Source organism: Sturnus vulgaris, chromosome 8, assembly GCF_052056855.1.
Source record: "Sturnus vulgaris isolate bStuVul1 chromosome 8, bStuVul1.hap1, whole genome shotgun sequence".
In the NCBI taxonomy this organism is placed as follows: domain Eukaryota; kingdom Metazoa; phylum Chordata; class Aves; order Passeriformes; family Sturnidae; genus Sturnus; species Sturnus vulgaris.
The window spans coordinates 4,163,165-4,190,626 of record NC_142250.1 but is presented as its reverse complement, the minus strand read 5'-3'; the positions used below and the strand labels follow the sequence as shown (position 1 = coordinate 4,190,626).

Below are 27,462 nucleotides of genomic sequence, written 5' to 3'. Positions count from 1 at the left end.
TCATCCAATTCCCACAGGGATTTGTGCTGGCAGCAGGGCTTGGCTGAGGACAGAGACACCAGACTTAGCTATTTGGGAGATTTACATCTGTATAAACCATCAAATCCCCTCCAGTCCCTCCTCTCCTCTGCTAGTCCGGCAACACCTTCACAGATTTGGGGAGTCTGAAGTCATCAGTCCCAGTTTGGATTCCATTTTCTTCTCCTCCCTAACAAATACTGGCTTAGTTAACCAAAGGTTATGTTTTCTTTGCTGAAAAGGGATGACTTCACCATTATTTTTTATTGTATTTTAAGTGTTAAGGTTTAGTTCTGCAGCTTTAAAAATAACTGCTGTATCCCAAATATCAAACCACATCTGTCATGAGCCCAATCATCCTTTCATATCCCATTTCATCTCATGAACATTTCATGAAATAAGTACAAGAGATGTTTAATTCCCCATCACTAATATGGGTAAATAATACTCTTGGAAGAGTTAATTATTAAGACACCATAAAATTAAAATAATAGGCTGATAACAGTGGAAGATTTGCATTCTGTTGCCCCGGGTATGGCAGGACAATCCAATTTCTCCAAGAGGCAGGAAACCCATGAAGCCTGTAGGATTCCAGAGATAGGAGTAGAGGAAAAAACCCTGATCTGACTCCTGCCCAATCCTGCAATTCCAGGATGAAGGAAACAAAAATGACTAATATAAAAGAAGATGAAAGCATGGAAGAGGAAAGCAAAGAAGAAGCTGCTGCCACATTTCCCAAACCCCATGGGAATTCCTGGGAAAGGCAGGTTCCTTGGAGGACAGTGATTTGTTGTGGAGAAATTCCCATGTTGCCATAATTTCCAATTGATTCCTGGCCACACCGAGCTCCTCTGGACACCTGAGTGAATGCTCCCCACCAATCTCCAGAGCCAACACCTGTGCAGAGAGATGCTGTCTTGGACATTTGCTTGGGACAGCAGATCCAGACCGCTCCAGAGGAGCTTTGGAAGCTCAGGGAGGGTCCAAAACACATGCTCTGAGGGGCAGAACAACCACAGTTGTGTTGGAAAAGCCCTGACTGCAATGGATGCTGTTGTTATCACCTTCCACATTGCCCCTGGGAAATGCAGAGAGGAATTAGCAACGTTATCAGGAATATACTTGGGAAAAGCACTCAAAACTGCCTGGTCCTACACCAGAAAGGAAGGAATTTCCTGGAGGAATCTTAGCAAGAGCACTATTTGGGCACACTGGACAAATCACAACCAGGAAAATCCCACCTGCAGGGGCTCAGCTCCATCTCTGCAGGTGTAATTCCAGAGCATGCCAGTGACCCAGAACACCCCAGCACACAGAACAGAGTTCAGCCACACCTGTGCCAGGGCCTCTGCACCCTCCCAGGGAACAACTTCTTCCCAGCATCCCATCGATCCCTGCCCTCTGGCAATGGGAAGCCATTCCCTGTGTCCTGTCCCAAGTCTCTCTCCAGCTCTCCTGGAGCCCCTTTAGGCTCTGGCAGGGGCTCTGAGGTCTCCCAGGAGCCTTTTCTTCTCCAGGTGAACAGCCCCAGCTCTCCCAGCCTTTCCTCCCAGCAGAGCTGCTCCATCCTTTGGATCATTTTTGCTCCTTAAATCCAAAACAAGTCTCCATTCTCCACAATTTTTTCATTTTAAAGTATCAGTCCCACAAAACCCTTTCCTTGAGAAGAGGAGGATCTGACTCACTAGACCCTACAAGGGAATTAATCCCTGTAATCAGAGCCATAAAAAGAAGAAAGAAGGTTCAGAGGGAGGTGACACAAAGACTGAACACAGCACTGGGGATGGCTGCACGGAGCATCCCAGAGCCTGCAGTGACCCTGGGGGGAAAGCAGGGGACTGCCCAGGTGGGAAAAGCCACCAACAGGAGGGAAAAGGGAGCTGTGGGAAGGGAGAAGTGTCAGTGCCAGCAGACTGAGGATGAATCCGTGGGGCAGAGGCTGTGCAGGCAGAAGGCAGCGAGGTGATGCCTGGGGGAACACAGCCAACATTCGTGTGCCTGCCTTGCTTTGGATTCAACAGCAAAAACGCCCAGAGCCTCCCAGAGGAGCATTTCACCCCTCTGAGGCCCCATGGAAGGACAGCCACAACCTCCCATTTGTCTCTCTAGTTCAAACAGCCACAGGGACTTTGTTTGTCTTCCCTTATCCCACCCAGCTCGATGTCGTGGCAGACCCCGCAGTTTCTAGGAATTCACTGCTTCCCAAGACAGCCAGAAACCCACATTCCCGTGGGAAATCACAATTACATCCTTCCTTTGGAGGAGCTACCGAGAAGGAAGCAAGAGACAAAGTCGCCTTTAAAAATAAAAGGCAAATCCCCACGACTGAAGACAAAAATAAAAGGAAATTTAAGAGGAGAGGGAAAACTACTAAAACAGGGGCTGGGGGAAGTGTGGGCTGGTTCTTAGCATGGTTCTTAAAAAGCTGCTTCTTCCCTTTCCATTCTTGTAGAAGCAGGAGCAAACGGGAGTTTTCATCCCTCAGGTTCTCCAGGTGTGTGCAGAGGTGCAGCATCAGAATTCATCTGCAGCACCCACTGCCAATACAAAGCCATGGGCCACGAAAGAGTTAATCCAAGGAATTCCCCCTTCCCCCTGGGTCACTGAATTATTTTTTCCATGCTTCATGGGAATGGCACTAAGCCTCAAGGGAGGACTCTTTACACCTAAAGTTTCTAAAAAAACAAGAATATCTGTTTAGTTACAGGAGAGCCTCAAACCTGGACCTTGTCACCTGGATTTTTCCACAGGATCTTCCTGCCCTAATCCAACCTGACAGCCTGCAGCTGACTGGCTCAGCCAGAGGAAACATTTGGGCTCCGAGGTGGGATATCACATCTATCCTTTAATATAATTTATTATTATTAACCACCCACGCACAGCTTCAGCCTGTCAACACCGCCCAGAACTGAGATGGAGCTCTCTGAAAACACCTCTCCAGGCTGCCACATGAAAAGTGATTTCAGCAAAATTTTAGGAATGTTCTGAAGTCAGCAAATGCAAACATGCAAAACTAACACTTGGAAAATGTTTAAGTTTTTTCCCTTCGTAAAAAAAGGTAGTGGACTCATTTATGATTAATTAACAAAAACTTCTTTTGGCTCTAAAAACCCTCAATTTGAAGACAACCTGTTGAACCCCTCTCAGAGCAGCAGACTTTCTCCCAGGAAAGGGAATATGTCCAATAAATAAGTTTTTTTTCCTCTCACAATTGTTTTCCCTGCAGAGCCGAGTTCCAGTGTGGAGCAGTTTAAGGCAGAGCATCACTCATCCCTTCTTTTCATTCCCAGTCTCACAGCCTGGAGGAATATTCCTGCTGGAGGTGGGCACAGCAGGGATGTTTAATGCTGCCAGCAATTTCAGGCCCTGATGGATACTTGTCACATCACAAATACATTCATTCCCACCTTCAAAGCACAGCTGTAAGGGAAATTTTTTGGTGTTGCTCAAGGTTTAGGGCATCTCTTGATCCATTACAGTTAATAAGGAAAAGTTGAGGGAGTTTCTTGCTACTTTTTGAACACAAGGGAATCAAGGGGTGTTCCCAGAGGGCTGGAGGGTAAAGCACAGGCAGGGTAAAGCCAGAGAAATAAAGTGTTTTAAAGAACAGGATGTGGTGGGGCCAGCACCTGAAAGCCTGAACCAGGGGCCCTCATATCCCTAGAGGTGGAAATTTGGCCAGCAAGACGGACTGTGGCTAAAGTCATCCCAGAATACAAAAAAAAAACCAAAAAAACAAACTTCTTTGATTTATTAGAAGCTCTAAATTCAGTATTCTGCTTGCTGAGAAATTTCAACTTGACCTCCTGAATCAAAGCTCTGTTTTTTCTCACTACCAGCTCAAAGAAGAACAAGAGCCCAAGTAAGGAATGAAAAAAGAATTAATTGAAGGAAGATGGCATTTATTTGATTTTTGAGAAACTACCTCTCAGTAATACTTAAAGATAGGTCTCTCAAGTAGAGTTTTGCAAAGAGCAGAGTTTTTATTGGGGTTTATTGTGTTAATAATTGAGAGGACACAGAATGATAAACCAAAATGAGCTCTCATAACTACAGCCCAACCTATCTGATAATGTCCTCTCCCATTTCCATGACTTCATCATCACTCATTGCATTATGTCTAAACATAGCCTATAAACTCTCCATAATTTGGTTTACAAAGCATTATGCATATTTAGGGAGCTATCTAAATAATCTTAAATTAAGTTACAAAGCCAAGGGAAGAGCCAAGTCATGCCCTCACACACACAGGGCTGCCAGGAGAACATGGAAAACCTCAGGTGCCCCAAAACCACAAAATTTGGTTTTGACACACATTTGTTGCACACTCATCACCACATGGCCATCTGATAAATGATAACCATAAATATGATAAAACCTATCAGCAGTAAAGGGTTATCTGAGTAGCAAGCCATGCTCAATACCCCAAACCATGCTCAATACCCCAAACCATGCTGGAAACAGTTCTGCCCCTAAATCCCCCCTAAATCCTCTCCAGGGAGGGGGAAGAGGCTGTGCAGGACATGAATACACCCTGACATGTCCTGTTCTTAGGGGTTTTTCAAGGAACAACATTGAACACAACATCCCAAAAGCAGCCAGGCAGCAAAAATCCCATGAGCAAACCTCTGGTATGGGGGAAATTTGGGAATCAAGCACAGAAATGCACAGTGCAAATCTTCCACATTTCCACTGGGAAGAAAAGATTATTCAAGGATTACTTTAAAGCAGTTTTTTATCAGCAGCAGAACAAATTCTGCACCTCAAAGTAGTCTCTCTATTCAGGAGACTGAAAACCTTAAATCTTTCCATGCAGTGCTGGGGGTGGAAACACATAATTCACAGAAAAACCATTTCAATGTGCAAAATTCAAATCTATGAAAAACCAGAGGAATTAAACCTGTGCCTTGAGAAAGGACTTAACCTTAAAAGGACAGAAGCTTCAAGTTGTTTTGGGAAACCAGTGAGGAGTATTTGCAACTATACAGCATGAGGAATTTGGCAGGAAAGCTTGTTTAAAGGATGGCTTACTGCCTTGGAAAGATTTTTGTTTAAAAGAACAATTTAAGATATTAAAATATAGATAGGCAAATGAAAACCCTCCACACTCCTTAGGTGTTATCTGGCCAAAATGTTTGAATCCACCAGATAGTTCTGGTGAGGAGCAAGAAGAATTTGATAAGCATTTATCCATTGTGGTACCAAATCACATCAGGAAGGAAAACAGGGATATTTCCCTCAGAACTCAGCATCTGCCACTCTGAGGAGAGGGATGCACACAAGGTTTGATCCAGCTCAGTAACTCTGACAGCTGACATTCGCTTCCTTAAAAATAAAAAGCACAAATATACACGAAATGTGCTCAGTTTGACACGTGGGGAATGAGAGAACCTGGAAAGAAGACGACACCAAACACAAGGAGCTGGGATTTTGCAAAGGCAGAGCATTGGCAGCATCTGTTAGAGAATTTTTACAAAGCTGAGCACGCCCTGCTCTGGTGTTCCCTGAGGAAGCCCAGCACATCCCAGGACAAAGCAGATGTGCTCGAGCACAGGTGCTGCACTTCCTTTGTGCCCAGGATGCACCAACACCATTTTCCATCCTCCCAAGCACAGCTGCTGTGGAGAGCCCCACGTGCTGCACCAGCAGCATTTACAGCTGGGAGGAGGCTGTGGCCACGTTCTCCCTGTTCCCTGGCCACTTCTGATCTCCACACCACCATTCCTTCTGTTAAAATCCTCATTTATCCAGCACACCATCACCTCCAAGCTCAGGAGCTCTGCCTAGGGGAGGTTTATTCCAGTGCAGGGTTAACAGCTTTCACCTCCCTTCTTTACCCAGGCAGGCATGCAAATCCAGGCATAATTTTCCAGGCAAAAGCAGGCCACACAATTTTTAAGCAACCATATTTAGACAACCTCTTTCTCTGAAACCATTTTTCCCACGAAAGTTTTTGTCTCTAAGTGTTGATAAAAGGTAATAAATAAGATCTTTCCCAACCCTACCTTCCATGACATAGACCAGGGAACCCACATCTCCCTCCTTGATGATGCAGCTGTCCTTGCCATACTCCACGGGGTACATACAATCCACAATCTCCTGGATCTGGGACAATTCCAGGTTCTTCATGAAGTCATTGTCAAGGATCGCTTCCTTTATTAGCTCCTTGGACCTGGGGCACAAATAAATTTAAAAAAAAATAAATAAATCGGTGTTTTCCCTAAAAATGTGCAGAAAAGTCAAAGAAAAAAATTACAGAGATGTGAACATGCAATTATTTTTTCTAAATAAGCTTTAGATACGTCCAGCTTTGAAACAAAAATAGATCTTGTGGAGTTGCAAAATCCTCTTATAGCAGCAAGTTTCAAATCTACAATAACACAGCTACTTGGAATATCTTCTATACACAAAACTGAAAGGAAGCACAAACAAGAAGGTAACAGATTTATTACTTGGTTTATTATATTTTCTATTAATTATACAAACTGGAGCACACCAAGTGGTGACATTGCACAGATTCTCTGAGTATTTATATTATAATCACTACAGGAGGCATTTGGCACAAAATTCCTGAAGTGTCCACTTGTGCAGGTGGACAACCAAGAATGTTAAATCCTGATCTAGACCAAAACTAAAGCTCCTAAAGCACCTCCAGGCTGGACAGCAGCTCCTCAGGCCTTCACTCCTCACCCACCCTGGGGGCTGAGCTGTTCACAGCCAGCAGCTCCCTGCAGAGCCCAAGCAGTCAGGAGGGTTTTAGCTGGTGGAAAGATGAATATGAAGCAAAGTTTTCAAAGAAAAACACTTTAAGGGGTCGTGTCTGCTTGAAAGTGGGACTTGAGGAGACCCAAACCAGTCCAGCCTTGGGGACACCACAGTCCTGGCACAGGGTTAGAAGCCACTCAGGGTTCCACCCACAGCATAGCCAGCTCAGTGATATTTAAGATTCTTTTTATTCCTTTGATAATTTTGAGGCTGTTTGAACACAGCTCATTCCACTGGACACCAGAAGCCACCAGAGGTGACCCTGCTGAAGGGCAGGAGGGGGCAGAACCAGACAAGGACGAGGGGGGCTCAGGGTGCCACAAAACCACTCCTGAGAGTCGGAATCTGCCTTCACACCAATCCCTGACTGCCATTCCAGCCCCTCCTGGGTGCAAATAAGGATCCCCAGGAAAGCCTGCACCTGGGAAATTCCTTTGAACCAGCAAAGCTGGGGATTTGTAAGGCTGACCAGGTGCTGCATAACCCCATTTCCTCAGCCCAGCTCCTGTGCCAAGCCAGAGCATGCTTTCCCTGCTGTGCCTTCATTCAGCTCCTGACTGCTGTTCTGATCCCAGCCACCCCAAATCCTCATAACAACGAGCTCGTTATCAGTGCTGCCCAACTGCCCACCAAAGAAAGCCTAATTAAAGCTTTTGTGTTCATCATGTCAACCTGCATTCCAATTCCAGACATTTATTTCATTCCAAGGCTCCAAATATATTTCGTTTCTCCTTGATAAAGTCAGGCTTTCAAGTGAAGTTGCTGCAAGAATACCCAAAAAGACTCTGGAATTCCTGGCCCAAGTCAAATTTCTTTCTGCATGTAGAGATCCTCAGCACAAAACAATGCTCTCCTTACTGGAACTGAACACAGGAACAGATTTGAGGAGGCCTTGGGAAATTTGGTCCAAACAACAGCAAAGGAACAGGAAAACTTGGTTGGCCTCAATGAGCTTAAAGGTCTTTTTCAACCTTTATTACTCTAGCTGGGGAAAAAGCAGTGAAACAGAACCAACATGAACAAATCTAGGGAATTCAAGAGCTTAGTAATATTATCAATATAATACTATTAATAATAATGTAATATTATATCAGATGTGTAAGAGAATATCTGAACCACCTGATTCAGTCTCTGTCCTCAACACAGGAATATCAGAGCAAGCTCAGGGGCCCCCAAGTCATCCAAATCCTTTACAACCACCCCACAAAATGCATCATCATGAAGGGAAACATGCTGGCTGGGACATCAATGAAACACAGCTTCATCTCTGCCACATCTGAGCATCCTAAAATTAAATACCCACATGGAAAGGGCTGGATAATAACTCAGTCATGCTTGAATGTGAGTGAAATAGGCTTTATTAGTAAGGATAATTGGTTAAGATGAGACTTTGACTACAAAGCCTGGAGAAAAGCACCTCCAGCTGCCCTTAAACAGTGCTGGCTGGAGGAGCAAAACCACCTTGCAAGCCAGCTGCTTATTTATGAGAGTATTTCACAGAATCCCAGACTGCTTTGGGTTGGAAAAAACCTTAAAAATCATCTCCTTCTACCCCTCCCACCACAGACTAAACCACCCTCCATAGTTCGGGAGCTCCAAACCCTTCTAGCAGGAAATACTCCATCCATCTTTTAGAATCAAGTAAGGAAAAAGCTGAGTTTGACATAGTTGAAAATTAGTTGGTGCTAAAAATACAACGTCAGAGCTACAAACAGAGCTCCTCTATTGTTCCCTGTGAGAGAATATTCGTCACTCTTAATAATTCAGAAAAATTATTCATGCCAGTCCCACACAGTCGCATGTGCCAGACCTTCAGCAACTTCTACATTATTTTGTTGTTATTATTATATTAGCTTTTCTTTCCAGGTGTCATTTCAGATAAATTGGCTTTTGTCAATTGTGTTTATTCTTATGTACAATCTCAGGTGGGAAAAGCCCTCCCAGACCATCAAGTCCAACCTGTGCCCAAGCCCCACTTTGTCACCAGCCCACAAACACATGAACCTCAGAGCATATGAATTAACTCCTAGTTCCCAATTATTCCATAACAAATAGTTCCCAATTATTCCGTAACAAATGCTTCTCCAAACCAAGCCATTCCTTAATCATCACCATTATTTCAAAATAGCAGCTGTCCCACACATGTGAATACAGGAATCTACCCAGTAATACAGAATAAAAAGTATTTTAAATGGTTAAAAACCACACTCCTGCCATGGTAAGTGCTTTAAACAAGATACAGCTGTTCCATTGCCTCTTATTTTCCACCAGTGTTTCTTCTGTACTTTCTGGTTCAGGTTTCTCATAGGAACAATGCACAAACAAAATAACTTACAGTATTTGTAAGGCAGCAGGACTGTTTCCAAATGAGCTTGTCTGAAGGAGGAGGATTTCCATGAATATTTACTTAGCCCTGGAGTGAATGTCTCTGCCTTCAGAGGGTCACTCAGAGTAGAAAGCAGTTATTGCCATCTTTCCTCTCCAGAGAAGCAGCCTGGCACCAAGCCATCCCTGTTTTCCTGAAAGATTAATGACCAAATGTGCTGGAGACTTGATGAAGAGTTTAAAAAGAGGGCACAATCCTCTGCGATACATCCTGTCCCAAATCAGTTTAGGTCCATCACAGTAATTAATAAGGCAACAGGAGGAAGAAGCTAATTGCATTCGAATTTGCAGAAGTCATGCAAAAAGAACCTTAACAAGTTGCCTACAAATACACTTAATGCATAAAAAGCTGGCTGTGCTGCCTCTAAGGAGCAGAGCACACAGAGGGGTGTCCATCCACACACCTCCCAGTGCTGTACTGGGGGTGCTCTGCTCCCCCAGCCCGACCAGAGCCAGCCACCAGCATCCCCAACACACCAAAGAAGTTTAGTTTTTTGTCCCAGCAAAGAGGGGCCCTGCACAGAAGCCATGTTGAGCTGTGGAAAGCCTCGTGTTAAAGGTTTGCAGTGGCCATTAAATGCTGAATTTCAAACCCTGCTATGAACATCCACTGGCACAAAGGCAGGAGATAAATAAAAATACTGGTTTGTAGCAGATGGGAAATAAAACTCCTGAGATGCATCCCCAGCAGCGTGGAGAGTTTGAGAGAAGGAGGGGGGGGATTCTGCCCCTCTGTCCCTGTGCTCAGGTGAGACCCCACCTGCAGAGCTGCCCCAGCCCTGGGGCCCAGCACAGGAGGGACCTGGAGCTGCTGGAGAGAGCCCAGAGGAGACACCAGGATGATCAGAGGGATGGAGCAGCTCTGCTGGGAGGAAAGGCTGGGACAGCTGGGGCTGCTCAGCCTGGAGAGGCTCCAGGGAGAGCTCAAAGCCCCTGCCAATGCCTAAAGGGGCTCCAGGAGAGCTGGAGAGGGACTTGGGACAAGGGATGAAGGGACAGGACACAGGCAATGGCTTCCCAGTGCCAGAGGGCAGGGATGGATGGGATATTGGGAAGAAATTGTTCCCGGGGAGGGTGGGGAAGGGCTGGAATGGAATTCCCAGAGAAGCTGTGGCTGTCCCTGCATCCCTGGAAGTGTCCAAGGTTGGACAGGGCTTGGAGCAGCCTGGGATAGTGGAAGGTGTCCCTGCCCATGGTAGAGGTGACACTGAATGGGCTTTAAAGTCCCTTCCAGCCCAATCCTTCCTGGGATGCTTTGCAATGCACACAGTAAAATACCCAACCCTGCAGCACAGCCTCTTGTTATCCTAACAGGAATTGCCATTTTGCAATGGAACACAATAAATGCTCATCCCAGGCTCCTCCCTCATAGCCATGTTCCCTACGCTGGGGTTGTACCTTCTGGCATGTACAATAAATATTAGAACACAAAGTTATTCTTCACCCCAAAAGGGCTCATTTCAATGTGGAAAAGCCACTTGCTGGCTTTAAGGAAGGGAAGAATTTGGGAGCAGATGGAAAAACTTCTGACAGACCCCTCCAGGGATGCTTCCAGAAACCAAAGCCCTCCCACCACAGCCTGTAATGGTGCAGCCCCAGTTTGCAATGGAGCCTTCTGGGACCTGAGGGTCAAGGGGAGCTACCCAGGAATCATTCCCCAGGGAATCTGCTGCTGGCAAGAGCTGATTAAACAGAGGTGGATCAGGAAAAATAAAAGAAATTAAGAGTTTAACGTAAGGATTAGTGACACAATTCTGAATTTTAGAGTGTGCAGCACCACAGCTTTGCAGCAAAACCGTTTCAAACTAACTATCAGTAAGGAAAATGAAAACCAGTGTACTGGTTGGACAGGCTGGAAGATGCCTGCAAAAAAGGGGAAGAAAAAGCATGCTTTGGAATGACAAAAATAAGCAAGACCATTTCTTTAGCTGTTTCCATCTTGCACCTCTGAGCAAAACTTTTCAATATGCCAATACTAATAGGGGGAAGGGGTATTTTTCTGGAGTTTCCCCCATCAGGAAGTAACAAATACTAATACCCTAAATCTCCATATTTAGGAGGGAAACATCAACAGAAACTTGACCAAGCAGACAGAGAGTGCTCAGGTTTACAGCAGTAAAAATACAGGGCCCTGGGAGATGAGAACTCCTTATTTACTCACACAATAAACCCTGCTCAAAGCTACTACAATCAGTGGCACCTTTTGGGTTGGGTTATCACTGCTGTAAAAATCCAAATTATTTGTAGAAACTCATGCCCAAAAGACTATTTTTTTTCCATATCCCTGCACAAGGAATTAAGCTGATTTCAGAGATAAGAAGTACAGAAAAAAATGCTGCAGCCTCTGTCCCCGAATCTGACAAGGGATACAAGAATCCAGCCAATCCCTACAACAACCGTCTGTTTAAAATCCACACCGTGAAATGTTTAAAAGTGTTTACTTCTACAAAATGTGGCCATGGAAAAAGGGGGAAAAAAACCCTTCCTTAAAAAGGGAAAACACAGCCAAGGATTGCTCCTGCTCCAGCTTCCCTGAAACTATCCAGCAGGATACAGACACACAGCAAGAAGTGCTAGATATTTTTTTTTTAAGACGTACCTCGCTTTCCAAAGGGTATGTCCATTCCAAGTGGCACAAAAAGCAAAGGCTGCAAGTTTCCAGCAGGGTTGGGGAAGCTTTTTGCTCAAAGCTCATCTTTGTAGACCTTCTAACTCTGTTTTAAACCCTTGTGTAGTTCAAAGAGTAGGCAAGACTAAAACACACACTCATCTCTGCTCTGGAATAGAATCCCAGAGTGGTTTGGGTTGGAAAGGACCTTAAAATCACCTCTCTCCACCCCCTTTGGGCAGTCCCAAACACCTTCCACTATCCCAGGCTGCTCCAAGCCCCATCCAGCCTGGCCATGGACACTTCCAGGGATCCAGGGGCAGTCACAGCTTCTCTGTGCCAGGGCATCTCCACCCTCACAGGGAAGAGTTTATTCTGTCTATAGAACCTGAATTTCCCCTCTGGCAGTCTGAACCCATTCACTCCAGTTCCTGATGCAGGGTCCCTCTCCAGCTTCCCTGTATCCCTTCAGACCCTGAAAGGAGCTGTGAGGTCTCCATACACCCTTCTCTCCAGGCTGAACATTCCCAGTTCTCCCAGCCTGGCTCCAGAGGGAAGCTGCTCCAGTCCCCTCAGCAATTTCAGGAGTTGCTCCAACAGCTCCGTGTCCTCCCTGCATTAAAGTATCTGCAGAACTCATCTGTGGCCTGGCCACGCATCCAGAGGTTCCAAACTGGCAGCTGAGAACCACAAAGCCTTCAGCGATACCACAATAGACATCATCAAGAGACAGCAGCCCAAACCCATTCCTGGCACTCCTCCCTTCCCAGCAGCCTGGGTTATGGATTGTTGTCAGCTCCTAGGTTCCCATCTAAGAACCAGAACTTCCAGGATGATTCTTTAACCCCTCAAGCACCAGCTTGAAGCCCAGACCCTTCAGCAAAGCTGCTTTTGCAACCAAAGTGAAATTCTTGGTGCCAAGGCAAGGTGGAGGGTCCTCCGTGAGTGCCTTTAGTGCCAAAGCTCCTGGAGCAGGAACAAACCCCCAGCAAAGGGCATGAAGAGTGAAATGCTGGGTAATGCCTTCAAATCCTAAAACCTGTAAGGGAACAAAAGATCTTTTCATGGCTCACTCCAAGAAGCAGAGCAGGAGAGAAAAGCTTGGACCTTTGGGTAAGGTCTGGGGCTTGTTTGGACTCCAGTGCCATTAATAGCTGATAACTCTGCATTTGCTGTTTGTTTTGGCTCTGGATAAAGCCCACTTTGGATGTTCCTTCAAGAGAATTTTAAATATAACTCCAGAGAGCTATTCTCGTCTCAACAACTGGGAATAAGAGTAGGATTCAAGTCTGGGACTGAGTAACATGAAGGCCTTTAAACACACTCTTGGATTTTCTTTACAGTGCTTCCTTTTCCCACAGCTCACAACTCACAGCCCATCTTCAGGTTTAGAGGAAATTTCTGAGCAGGATCTTAAGCATCTTCAGCGAGGCTGCTCCTGACTAGCTGGATGGAAGAATGTTCTTCACAAGAGTCCACTAAAATTTTTAACCAAACTGCCAATTTAAAAAGGGGTTAAGCAAGTCTACCCTGATCTAAACCTGTAAGCCAGGAAAATAGCTTCCACATTTCCAGGTTTTCTTGCACTTCAATACAACTTAGAGTTGCAGAATCGAGTTGCTCTGCAGAGAATCTTGCTCAGACAGCTCCACTTAGGATTTCTAAATATATCAGTACACTGCTGTTCCTTATATCATATTTTGGCACTCAACATTTAAAAAGAAAAACCATTTTAGAAAAAAAAATATTCAAATCCCCTTTCACCTACGCTGAAAATTGTTGTTGGTATAAAAATACTGTAGGCAAGATTTGGTTAACTTGCATTTTAATGTGTCTCACCCCACAGATCTTAATTTACCGCCCTTTTTTAGGCTCTTACTTCGCATCCTACAAAGCCCCAGGTTTAGATACCAGAAGTGTTGGCAAGCCTAGGCAGGAGAAGAAGCTGGCTCTTGCCAGCACAATTTGCCTCCTCCTGCACTCTCTGACAGCTCCGAGGAACTCCCACATGAGCTGCATTTTGACAAACCCCTACCAAGCCCTCGGAGCAGGATTAAGCAGCTCCCTGATTACCTGAAGCAAACAGCAGAAGCTTTGGGCAGCTAATGGGAGGTGGAAACACAAAATTAGAGAAGCATTTGGGTTGGAAAAGATCTGTAAGGACATCCAGTCCAAGCTGTGCCCGATGCCCACCTTGTCCCCAGCCCAGAGCACTGAGTGCCACCTCCAGCCCTTCCTTGGACACCTCCAGGGATGGGCACTCCAAACCTCCCTGGGCAGCCCCTGACAAGGCCTGAGCACCCTTTCCATGGAGAAATTCTTGCAGAACACGTAGTAAAGTGATGGTGAAGGGGGAGGGGTGTGTCTCAGGGATGCCTGGCCAAAACCAAGCAGACTTTTGAAGGGTGTTACCCCATGCATTTCACAGTTTCAGCACTCACATCCAGCACAGCTGTGCTGGAGCCTTCCTGCACCTACAAAAATAGCAGAGAAAACACATGTCCCCATATGTCTCCACGCCCAGGGACCCAGAAACAACCCAAACTCCTCCAGAAGGAGCTCGGTGAGCAAGACAGTCACAGAGACCCAGACAACACATCCTGAAGGTCACGATGATCCATCTTGAAAAGAACCACCGAGTTGAAAGGCAGGAGTTTCTCCGTCCATCAAACCATTATCCATGTGGGCTTCCAGTTCTGACAGCTCCACACAGTGACTCCTGACTGAAGGCAGGGATGAGGAGCGGAGCTAAATGGCAACTCCAACAGTTCTCCCAACTTTATTATTGCCTTTGGAGGTCAGCGTGGCTCCTTGGGGATAAATGAAGGCGTGGACACTGAGCTGCACCCATTCCCTGGAGAAGGAGTTACTGATGGCCACCACAGAGACGGCTTCACCCTGGTGCAATAGGCAGGAAATCTGCCAAGGAGATGATAACCTAATTTACATAGATGCAGAAATCCAATTAGAGATCCTCTGAGCAGAGACAGCTCACTCTGCTCTCCTGGATTAGAGGCTGGGAACACGTCAGGAGCTCCTCCAAATGCACAGTGGGCCAGGAGAGATGGATGTGCTCTGCAAAAGCACTTTGCTCCTCCCTGATATAAACACATCCACAGGGAATGCTGTCACAGCCAAGGAGATATAGAGGTGCTCCAGTGAAAGTTCAGCAGGGAGATTCACAGGAATTGTGATAGATAGGGAGAGGAGAAAAGCGACAGAGATTTCACATCCCTCACTCTGATTTACCCAGCACTTGTGATGGATGGGACTGTCACCAGGGAAGTTCCATCGGCTCTCTCCAGCCTGGTGAAGTCCCTGGCTGAAATGCCATAGGCGTGTGGCAGTGGAATGCAGACAGTGCTTAGAGCCTCAGTCTTCCAATAAATATTCTTGGGGATTTTAGGGAGAACTATTTCTTCCTACTTCAACAGTCAGCGGGAGGCCTGACGTTTGCAAGCAGGCTTTGGGACATAAATGTTTGCAAGATGTGTGGCACTATCCAAATAACTCCCCACTGCCAAGCATCAAGAAGCAGCCGGTGGGGATGGAAGGGCAAAATGTGCCTCCTCCCAGAAGGGTGACTCCAGGATACAGCCGTGGAAGCACATCCTGCAGGCTCTGTCTAGCCTGCCAATAAACCAGATTAGAGCTGGACAAGCACCTTGTGGCAGGCAAGATGAACTCGGAGCAGCCACACAACTTGATAGCATTTAACTGGAGAAAGAGCAGCAGCAGGAAGCTTAGGAGGTATCTGTGGAAAAGCAGGAGGATGGGGCTGGGAGCAGAGCTGCTGCTTTCCTTCTGCTCAAAGGCAGGTGAGGGAAAGGTTAGCGCATTTCAAATATTATTTTCCTATTCCTATTTCTACTTGAATGAGCACTGACTGTGACAATCCCACTGAGTTTTGAAGAATATGCCAACAACAACTGCTCTGCACAACTCCCTGACAGGAATCCAGGGAACAGGGACAGGACAAGGGGAAACGGCCTCAAGCTGTGCCAGGGGAGGCTCAGGTTGGAGAGCAGGAGGAATTTCTCCATGGAAAGGGTGCTCAGGCCTTGGCAGGGGCTGCCCAGGGAGGTTTGGAGTGCCCATCCCTGGAGATGTCCAAGGAAGGGCTGGAGGTGGCACTCAGTGCTCTGGGCTGGGGACAAGGTGGGTACCGGGCACAGGGTGGACTCCATGACCCTGGAGGGCATTTCCAACACAAAAGACTCTGTGGTACTAAAACAGAACAGGGCTTTTGCTTGGAAATGCTCTTGCTCACCTTGTTTTAGAAATTCCGCTAAGAATCCCATGCTTGTGATGTTGCCTTTGGCTGTAACCAAAAAAAGAACCCAAACTCTGAAGCAGGAGGACACAGTCCTCAGCACTGTCCTCATGGAGGGGGAGATCCCACAACCACAGAAGGGATGCCCAGCACAGCAGGAATGAGAGCAGCACAAGGCAAACACCTCGAAAGAAACCCTCACCAAAAAAATCACAACACAAAAAACCACAACCTTAGGCATAGAAAGCTCCAATCTCAGGGCTTTCAAGTCTTCATAAAATCTCGGATTGTAAAGAACAATCTACAACGGGCAATTGGTGGTGGGTTGGAGAAATTTCCCTAATTCCCATAAACCATATGAGAAAAACTCCAGGGATACCTGCAATCATCCAGCCACATATAAACACAAGACAGAGAGAACTCAAAGGAATTGTTTTGAAGGATAATAGTGACAAGTGTGCTAGGAGAAAGCAGGCACCAAATTCTGATGGAAGGCAAGGGAAAGATGAAGAGCTTTGAATTTGAAGGACTTTAGGAAAGAGCCCTTTTCTTTGATCAAAATAACTCTCCTCCAGAGGCACAGAATATTTCCAGGAATTTCAGAAGGATACTGAAGGGGAAACATCCTATTTCTGGCAAATGGGAGGATATTTTTGAACAAGTAGTAACCTCACATTTCACAGGATCACTTGTCCTCAGGGAATCCTAACAGGAATGGACATATGGAGGTAAAAGAAGGATGCAGCAATACAGAAGGTGCAGCCCAAGGAAAGCTAAGGAATAGCATGGAGGAATAGCATGGAGACTGGGGAAATCACAGAACCAGTTAGGGTTGGAAAAGCCCTCCCAGCCCATGGAGCCCAAGCTGTGCCCGATGCCCACCTTGTCCCCAGCCCAGAGCACTGAGTGCCACCTCCAGCCCTTCCTTGGACACCTCCAGGGATGGGCACTCCAAACCTCCCTGGGCAGCCCCTCACAAGGCCTGAGCACCCTTTCCATGCAGAAATTCCTCCTGCTGTCCAACCTGAGACTCCCCTGGCACAGCCTGAGTTTCCCCTTGTCCTGTCCCTGTTCCCTGGCAGCAGAGCCCGACCCCCCCTGGCTGTCCCCTCCTGTCAGGGAGTTGTGCAGAGCCAGAAGGTTCCCCCTGAGCCTCCTTTTCTCCAGGCTGAGCCCCTTTCCCAGCTCCCTCAGCTTCTTGTCACAGGTTTCACATTCCAGACCCGAGCCAGCTTTGGAGATCCCTCCCTATGGTCTTTAGGAGGAACTGTAACCTGGTGTCACAGCCTGGCAAGCCAGAATCCCGCAGGGGATCAACTGAGGTTTTCCCAAGGGAGAGCTCTCCCCTTTACAAACAGGGCCATCTCAAGGGGAAACAGGAGCAGCACTTGTTTCTGGAGACAGCAACAGGCATTAAGGAATATGGCTCTTCTGCCTCCCTCAGCAAGCCAGGAAAGCCCCAAAGTTTAGAGTTCAAATCTGCTGCCACACTGCTGCCCAGGGTCTCAACAGAAGGTTCACAGGAAAGTTCCAAATAGGGCATCAGAGAGAAGAACCACATCTCGAGGCTGAGAACTGTGACAGAAAAAATAAGCCAGAGGAGGGCAGAGAATTAAGTTACCTTTATCTGCATCACATGAGCAGAAAACGAAGTTTGCTCCCATAATGTACTGCTGAGATTGCTTTCCTTCCCTTGCATTACTATCCTGCACTTAACTCTCCCCTTTTCCACCACCCTCACGTCTCATCACCTTCCCACACCATCTCCCAACTCCAAAATGCTTGCTCCCATTGCAGCAACTCTGGCTCGTGTTCCTTTTTCATCTGAGTGCCTCACTATGGATTTCTCTTTCCTTCCACCACCCTCCCAAACGTTTTCTCTCCTCCTGCAAGTCCCTGCCCCTTGCTATTTCACTGCTCTCATAGGGCAGTTGAACAAATACCAGCCAAAACGAATCAGAAAGCTGAGTCCCAGGCCAGGAGAAATACTCAAGTTGGAAAGGAGCTGCAAGGAGCCAGAAGGACTCCAAGGGTTTAATGTGGCAGAGGAGGAAAGGAGGAAGGAAATAGCAGATGTGCCTTGCATCAGATGTGGTGGGATATTGGGAAGAAATCCTTCCCTGGGAGGGTGGGCAGGCCCTGGCACAGGATGCCCAGAGAAGCTGTGGCTGCCCCTGGATCCCTGGAAGTGTCCAAGGCCAGGTTGGACAGGGCTTGGAGCAGCCTGGGATAGTGGAAGGTGTCCCTGCCCATGGCAGGGGTGGAACAAGATGGGATTTAAGGTCCCTTCCCAACCAAACCTTTCAGTGATTCCATGATAACGAAGAAAAAAACCCACAAAAAAAGCAGAACAGGACATCAGTGCATCACAAGAAGACTGAAATGGTTTCTTCCAATACAGCACATGTGGGTTTCTAGGGAAACTGTTCCTTTCCTCTGTCCCAAATATTTCCCAGGACTAGTAAAGAAACCTTGTTCACTTTCTGAAAAGCACTGCTACAACCCTTCCACGTTCTGAGTCTGTTCCATGCTCCACAGCGTTGAGGAAATATTTACATTAAGGAATACACAGAAAGAGCTAAAAAGAGATGGAAAAAACGTGCCTGCCAAGGAGCAGAGTTATTTCTGTGGAGGAAACAGGAACTACTGGAGGGAACTGAAATTATTCAGATCCAGTTTAATACCAACACATCCAAAAAGTGTCATTTGAAATTTAAGTGCATTTTAAAGATAACAATTCTGTTTTAAAGTCAAAAGCAGGCACAAGCTGTTTGCATAAATGCTAATATCTCATATATTCAGGAGTGCAGGTGATTGGAAAGATCTGCCCAAGCCTTTATTAAACACTGAACAAGGAAATTAAGTGGCCCTGCAATTCTTGGAAAGCACACCTTCCCTTAGTGAGTTTAAGGAAAATAGCATTTCAGCCTTTCAAGTCAGTGAGAAAACAGCACAACTTTGAGCATTCTTTTTTAAAATCTAAATCCAGCCTGTTCTCCCAAACAGCAACAGCAGCCAGAGCTAAATGGAAAACTCAAACCCAAAGAAAAGCAGCCAAACCCTGTGTGGGTCGTTGTTCATCCCGGGGTCTGCATTTCCATATCTCCTTCTGCAGCAGGTTTGAAAAATCCTTTATTTCCAATGGAATTCAGTTTGTTTACCCCTATTTCACCCACAAAGATCCACTTTATCTGAAATGAAACACCTCTGCTCACATAACAAAGCATTTCAGGCAGCTGTAATGCACAGGCAGATTTTGGACAAGTATTTTAACTGTGTCCCTATGAGACAGTTTCTCTCCAGGAATGAGAATCCCTGGGATTCTCCATTATGGAACACTAAGAAGAGGAATCCATCTTTTCCAGCTAAGGGAGCTGGGACATTCTGGTTGCTTGGACCCACTTTGTAATGCCAGGACAAGGGGGAATGGCTTCCCACTGCCAGAGGGCAGGGTTAGATGGGATATTGGGAAGGAGGGTGGTGAAGCCCTTTCCAGAGAAGCTGTGGCTGCCCCTGGATCCCTGGCAGTGTTCAAGGTCAGGCTGGACAGGGCTTGAAGCACCCTGGGATAGGGATGGCCCATGGCAGGTGTGGCACTGGATGGCTTTGAGGTCCCTTCCAACCCTAGCAATTCCATGATTCTGTGATTTTCCCCACCTATTCCAAGAATAAAACTACCAGGTCTTGAAAACCTATAGCCCTGGTGTCCTTTAGGTGCAGTGGTTCTAAATGAGTGCTAAACACAACATTAAGATTTAAATTCCCATGTTTTTTCCCTCTCCAGTGTGTGATTCCAGCAGTTGACATCCTTCACTTCCCATCACAGAGCCACTGAGGCTGGAAAAGCGCTCTAAGATTGAGTCCGACCCCACAGCACCACATTGACCAAATGTCCCCAAGTGCCACATCCAGGCCTTCCTTGGACATCTCCAGGGATGGGGACTCCAGCACCCCCCTAAGCAGCCCTTTCTAATGCCTGAGCACCGTTTCCATGGAGAAGTTTTGCCTACATCTAATCTAAACCTCCCCTGGCACAATTGGAGGCAAACTTCACAAGGTGCTCAACCATCCCTTACTCCCAAACTGTAACTCTTGCAGGAGACCTCAGGAATACAACACTTTCCACCTGCTGGTTTCATGGATCTGCTTTTTTTTTTTTTTCTTTCCTTTTTTTGGGAGCCATCCCAAAAAGCTGGTGTATGTGGTGCTATTCTCTCCAAAACCTACTTGGACAATTTGCCTTCCTGCTCAAGGAATAAAATGTAACAATTCTTCTCTGTGCTGGCTAATAAATCTGCATGCTGCTTTCAGGTGGGGTTTTTTGTTTGTTTTCCAATAGAGAGACAAGGCTGTTCTATTTATAAAGGTCAAGTAAATTGTGTGCAGTCTGTGGAGCCTTAACATCTCAGTGTTATTAAAACAGAATATTTCATTTAAACAGCCCCTTTCAGGGAGAAAAAGAAATTTCTCCCAATAACATATCTTCCCCCCCTCCATTCTCAGTTAAGGTCTGTGCACACAGAGGAGAATGCAAGTGTTTGTTCCTCGCTTGAATTATAACAACTATTATTTTTTAAACACCCTATAACACTTTTACAGGTTGTTTGGATAAGCCACAGGCATAAATCCTGATTGGCTGTCACTCCAGGAAAAAGCCTGGCATTATCTTGTAGGCAGGGAGAAAAGCTACCAGGAACAGCAAAGGGGGCTGGGGCTGAGGAGGGGCTTAAACAAGGTTTAAGAGGCTTAACCTGGACAAAAACGTCGCCTTCAGACATATCTCTGCCATCATCCTGTACTGGAATGATGTCCTGAGGGACTGGTACTTCCACATGAATTTCACATGAGGTCAAACAAGGATTCAAGAGCTGCCAGTGCTCAAACCCCCCTTAGTTCTGTGAGAAGCAGCAGGCTGGTTTAATCTTTATCCACTTATAGATCCACTTAAATAAACGGTGGTCAGAGTGGTGATTATGGCACAGCAAAATGGGGCAGACAGCTTAAATCCGAGGGAACAGCACCTGTGGAGCTGCTAGCACTGCATACAGCCCCCAGGAACACAGCAAACCAAGGAGCAAACACAGAAATCCCATCCAAGCCCATCCCAGTCACAGCATTCCCAGCTGAAGGCTGGGCCTTGCACTGAAAGCACAGTACAGCAGACATCCCTCAGCTGCACCTGCACACAAACCTCAATTCTTGATGGTATTTTGTGTTTGATGGTCTGCACAGTGGGCTGGTGGGTGGCTGAGAGCTGAGGGCTGTCCTGTGCCACGGAGACAACATCAAAGAACACAACCAAAAACAGAGCAAGGGATCTCCCAAGGTTGGTTATCATATTCTCCCCCAGAGCAGCTCAGAGAAGTCTGTAAAGGCAGACAAAGAAGTGCCAGGCAGAATTACTCCGTGCAGGTGCTCTAATTCCAATTTTCTGGACACATATGCCAAGCACTGCAAGCTGGAAGCTCAGCAGCAGAAACCCCAAGTGACCAACTCTGCCCCCCAACAATCCAGCTGGACTTCACAAAGCCTTTAGATTAGCAAAAGAAAAACAAAATAATAAAAAAAAAATTAAAGTTTCTAACCTGAGGTTTAATTATTCCAAACTCTTCACATAATTAGCACACCTCTAACAGACATAAACCCAATTTTAAAGATTGCTGTGTGATTTACTCTCGGCTTACTAGGAAATTAAAGCCTTAACCAAACCTGTCATTAACTATCTGCATTAACGTTTGTTCTTTAGGTGGAAATTTGAGGAAAGCTTTTCTGCCTGTGAAAATCAACGTCCCTTAAATGAGAACACTGGAACTTTAAGTGTCCTGTTTTTGTTAAAGGCTGTGCCTTGCTATTTAATCAGGAATGAAAAGTAATTTCTTATCATCAAGTTCCCCTGCTTTTGAAGCAGTTATAGTTAAGGAGTTCTCTGGGATAGAAAAACTCATCAGCACTGAAAGCCAGACAGATCAAAGCCCTGCAGTGATGGGCAGAGCAAACCTTGTGCTGACCACAATTCTCTCCTCCTCAGATACAACACTGGGTGCCCCAAACTCCCCAACTTGCCATAAATTAGGAGGCAAAAAACATATGAAGAGCATAAGTATATCTGAAGAGGAGAAAATAAAGGAATAAATGAAATTCCTACTGCTCTCTGGCCACCCCTGAGGCTGCAAGCAGCACTTCAAGCAGACTGAAGAAATTCTCGTCGTCAAAGGCAGCAGAGGAGTGTTGTGATCTGCACACTCCCTCTCCTAATCTGTTCTGGCAAGGCGATTACAGGAGCTGCTTCCTTTAAAAGAAGTCAAATTTATGCATACACGAATAAAGGGCTAACTGTACAATCAGTACCAACAGCAGTGCCAGGAAAAGAGCCTGCTGCAAGGGGAAAATGGGATGCAAAACACAGCATAGAAGGGAAGATGCTGATTTTTCAGCTCCTACTTTATATGGATCAAAAAGGCCACAGTGGTCATAGAATCCCAGAATGGTTTGGATTGGAAGAGACCTTAAATATCATCCAGTGCCACCCCCTGCCATGGGCAGGGACACCTTCCACTATCCCAGGCTGCTCCAAGCCCTGTCCAGCCTGGCCTTGGACACTGCCAGGGATCCAGGGGCAGCCTCCCCACCCTCCCAAGGAACAATTCCTTCCCAGTGTCCCATCTATCCCTGCTCTCTGGCAGTGGGAAGCCATTCCCTGTGTCCTGTCCCTCCATCCCTTGTAGAGTCTCTCTCCATCTTTCTTGTTGGCTCCTTCAGGCACTGGAAGGCCACAGTTTGGTCACCCCAAAGCTTCTCCTCTCCAGGCTGAACAATCCCAGCTCTCCCAGCCTTTCCTCCCAGCAGAGCTGCTCCATCCCTCTGATCATCCTGGTGTCTCCTCTGGGCTCTCTCCAGCAGCTCCAGGTCCCTCCTGTGCTGGGCCCCAGGGCTGGGGCAGCTCTGCAGGTGGGGTCTCACCTGAGCACAGGGGCAGAGGGGCAGAATCCCCCCCTCCCCTGCTGCCCACACTGGGGGCTCAGCCCAGGGCACAGGGGCAGTTCTGGGTCCCAGCTCTCACCCACAGCACCCCCAGCTCCTTCTCCAGGGCTGCTCCTGCTGCTCATCCCCAGCCTGGATTTATCTGGGGTTTGCCCTGACCCAGGGGCAGCACCAGCACCTGGCCTGGTTGAATCCCCTGCAATTCCCAAGGACCCCCATGGAGGAGAGTTCGGGAGGAGTCAGGGTTTGCCTTAGCACTGCCAGCCTGTGCAGACAGTGCTAAGGAAGGACTGAGGGTGGAACAAGGTTGGAGATGGGGACTGTGCCCAGCACTCACCTTATCCATGTTCATCTGGGACAGATGTCCCTCCCCTACTGCTCCCCATCACTCTTCTTGCAGGGAACAGAAGCCACCAACAGCAAAGACATTTGCAGACAGCCCAAGAAGCAGTTTTGAGGGTGTGAGGGGGAGGGTCAAAAGCAGAAATCTGTTTATTTGGCACCTAAATATAGCCCAGTTAACTCAGCAAACATTTTCTCTCTACTACATTGCTATTTTGTCTGCCTGCAGAGGCTGCAAGGAACCAGCTGCAGCATCACCACTTGATTACATTCTCTGATGAGGAATTTGCTTTTGTTCCTCAGAAGAAATTTCTGCCACTACGTGCCTGTGACCACTCTCCTGAGTCTTGGGTATGAAAATTCAGTTTTCTACTAAAGCCCCAGCAGAAAGAAGGAGCTCAGCCTTACACAAAGGAGCTCAGCTCAGCCGTGCCTGGCTGGGAATCAAGCCCCTGATAATCAAACAGGACACATCAGGTGGCTGCTCTTCCAGGCTGGCCACAGGCTGATTAATTATTTCATTCCACACCAGGTTTATTAAGTTCTCTCATTCCACACCAGGTAAATTAGCCAGCTGTTGCTAAAAAGGAGGTTTCTCAACCAGCTGCATTCAGAGTGCAGGCTGCTGCTCAGAAAAGCCTTCATGGACAGTAACCAAAAGTAAGATTGGACATTTTGAGATTCTTGTTTTAAAAGCATTATAACCCTTCAGAGCATTTTCAGGGGGTCTTTTGCCTTTTTGTTACTTTTTTTGGTTTTGGTAATAGGACTGCACACCTGGACACCTGTAGCAAGTAGAGGAAAACTTGTTTCATTATGAATATTAGAATGGAACCATAGAACCCCTGAATGGTTTGGTTGGAAGGGACCTTAAAGCCCATCTCATTCCACCCCCTGTCATGGGCAGGGATACCTTCCACTATCCCAGGCTGATCCAAGCCCCATCCAACCTGGCCTTGGACACTTCCAGGAATCCAGGGGCAGCCACAGCTGCTCTGGGCACCCTGTGCCAGGGCCTGCCCACCGTCCCAGGGAACAATTCCTTCCCAAAATCCCCCCTATCCCTGCCATCTGGCACTGGGAAGCCATTCCCTGTGTCCTGTCCCTCCATCCCTTGTTCCAGGTCCCTCTCCAGCTGTCTTGGCACCCCTTCAGGCACTGGAAGGGCCTCTGAGGTTCACCCAGAGCCTTCTTTTCTAGGCTGAATCCCCAAGTCTCCCTGCCTTTTCTCTCAGGAGAGGTTTCAAATGATCCATGACTGATTTTTTTTTTTCCCAGACTCACTTAAATCCAACCTTGCCTGAAGTTTTACCACACAGGCAGATCCCTGTCAATGCAGCAACTGATTTACCCTTCAGATGAGTCCACAAACAGACAATTGATTTAACTTTTAAAAGCCCTCTCTGCACATCAGATACTACTTAAAAAGCACAGGCCATGGGCAGAAGGAGAGATCTTGACTCTAAAAAAGACCAAAACACCAAAATACACATCTACAATTCTCCTGCAGTGCTTTCACACTAATTTGCTGAGGTGGCTGCCTTTTATCCTCAATGTTTGTATTTGCAGCAAAGTGCACTTGAGTCGACAAAGCAATCCCAGAGAAAATGGTGTCAGGGCACCGAGTAGTTTTGGCTGAGCAATCTCAGGCTTCCCAGCCCAAACAGATTAGAAAAAAGCCCAGCTTTTAGGTCTTCTGAAGACACTGAGCAAAAGATAGATTTAAAACGAGTAGATATTGATGGAAGGAAATAAAACAGCTGTTGAGCAGTGAGAGATGTGCCAGTGATGGGTCTGAAGCATCAGCAAAGGATGCTCAGGGTCTGCATCCTACAGTCCTGCCCTGCCTGTCCCCCAGTGTGGAAGGGATTTGATGTCACCTGGTGGCTGCAGACACTTGCAATTTAGGGTGGGATGGTCCCTCTCATCATTTTACTGGGAAGCCACACGGAGAAAGCCAAGGCAAGTCTAAAGGAGCCACAGAGCAAACAACCTGACAGCCAGGCAGCTTTTTTGTGCATCCTATTCTTCAGCGGAACTGATAAAAATTCCATTAAGAAGCTTGGAATAAGCATGGAACATTATCTCCCCATGATATATAATTTCTTCAGTATGAGCAAAGTCACAAAATATTTCAGCTGCTGACCAAGGAAATCAGTATAGGCAACGGAGCTGAAAGCTCCCCAGGAAGCCCCTAAGCCTCAGAAGGCTCCTACAGCATATATTAAAATTCCAAATCCGTGTGAAGATCCCATCCTGGGTACATTCCACAAGCATCAATATTTTCCACAGTTAATCTGAGCTTCTGCTTTGCCCCAGTGCCCAAGGCAGCTGTCCCAAGTCACCCTTCCCAATTCTGCACCCTGCCAGCACAGCTTCACTGAGCTTTACCTTTTGGTTGCTACATATTCATGGATATTCCATCAATAACAACTCTGCCACAATCATCTGAATGTTGCTCAGCTGTATTTATTAAGCAGGAGTCTCCTCCAGAACCCAAAATGTTTGTGCCCAGCCAGCTTAAACAAATAATGTGACTCCAGCTTATAACACTTGCCCATCACAGAGCACAGCAAGAACCTTTTGTGGTGGAAAACATTGACAAAACATGTGGGCATAGATTAAACCTGCTATTGAAAAAGTCCTTTATAGCTCAAAGCTGGAATTTCAGTCAAAACAAGGAGAGGGTGGAGAGCTACTGTGCTCCAGAGGTGACATGTGAGTGACATGGGCTCATGTCCTGGCTCTGCCCTGTTTCCAGCAGATGTCCCAAGTGTTTAGCCTCACCAAACAGCCTCAATCCCTATAGAAGCTTCTCCATTTGTAGCTGCAAATAGCGAGATAATGCTTAACCCAGATTTGTACATCCCAAGTGATGCTCTTTAGCACCACACTAGTGAGTTCCCATTTGAGTTATTTTTGCCTTTCAAATTAAGAAAACATTTGAAAATATTCCTAACACCTATTTTGTCTGTGCAAGAGTAATGGCACAAGCCCAAAGAGCTGAGATTTGATTTATGATCTCCCTTTGCTTACCTAGATCACTCTAGCACTCATCCTTGCACAAACTCCTAAGGGGAAAAACTTGGGGATTTATGAGGGAAGGGATAATTTGTTCATAGTCATGGACAAGACACAAAGCACCTGGGAGGATGGTTGATGAGAAGATAACAGTGCTTGCAAAACAGAAGATGAAGCAGGCAGGGGTCGGGTCTGTCACCTCACAGAGCCCAAAGTCGCTTTTTGCAGTGCCAGATCCCAACGAACAGCACTGGCACATGGAACACACCTATCCTGGCAGTCACTGTGCTCAGGTATTCCAGCCTGCTGTGCCTGCTGGAAACCCTCCTGCAGGCACAGTAACAAACCCAGCATGCGAACGGAGGGAGATGAGATGGATAGTTACCGTTCCTTTGGGAATCCAGGCTGTGCTACAGCATCCACCCAGAACTGATCCAGAAAAAGGCCACTGGAGCCTTCCTGCCAAGGCAAGCTGTGATTCTGAGATACCTCTCAGAGTCACTTAGAAAGCAGCAGAATGTCACCAGAATGTGTGCAAGCACAGCTGTCCCAGCTGTGTCCCTCCTCCAGGCAGGAGCAGGGACACTTCAATCACAGTCCAACTTCAAGCAGCTCTGGCTTCCTGCCAGCTGTGCCCTCAAACAACAGAAGGTCAGGGAAAACAGAAGGATCTGCCTGCCTGACACTCTCTCAACATCCTGGTGTCCCGGTCCGAGTGTTTGGGCACAGTGCTAATGGAGAAAAGCCTTCTCCTCTCCACGCTTTGCTTCCCTCCGGTGCCTCGCAGAGCCGGGCTTCCACCAGGACAACAGAAAGCAATCAGAGATCTGATGAGTAGGAGATGTTCTCCCCTTTGTACAATCGCTGTCTGAACAGGACTTAAATGTGCAAGGAGGCAGGAGGAGAGACAATAGATATTACACACACCCCAGTTAGTTTGTACATAAACTGCCAAGTTTGGATGCACAGCCCTGTTCCAGAACTCAGACACGAGCTGTGTACGAAGGCACACACACACTCCCAACGTTTCTAATAGATTTATCCCACTCTTGGTCTGGATGTTCCCCAG

The 27,462-nt window shown here is 46.8% G+C and overlaps 1 protein-coding gene across 2 annotated transcripts in view; it reads right to left on the bottom strand.

The window, feature by feature from the left end:
* Positions 1 to 27,462, bottom strand: part of PRKG1 (protein kinase cGMP-dependent 1) — a 361,647-nt gene that overhangs the window by 298,802 nt on the left and 35,383 nt on the right. For both annotated transcript variants that reach the window (XM_014882250.2, XM_014882251.2), the window contains exon 2: positions 6,024 to 6,190. In XM_014882250.2, coding sequence (XP_014737736.1) covers positions 6,024 to 6,190 — 167 coding nt within the window. The remainder of the gene's footprint in view (positions 1 to 6,023; positions 6,191 to 27,462) is intronic.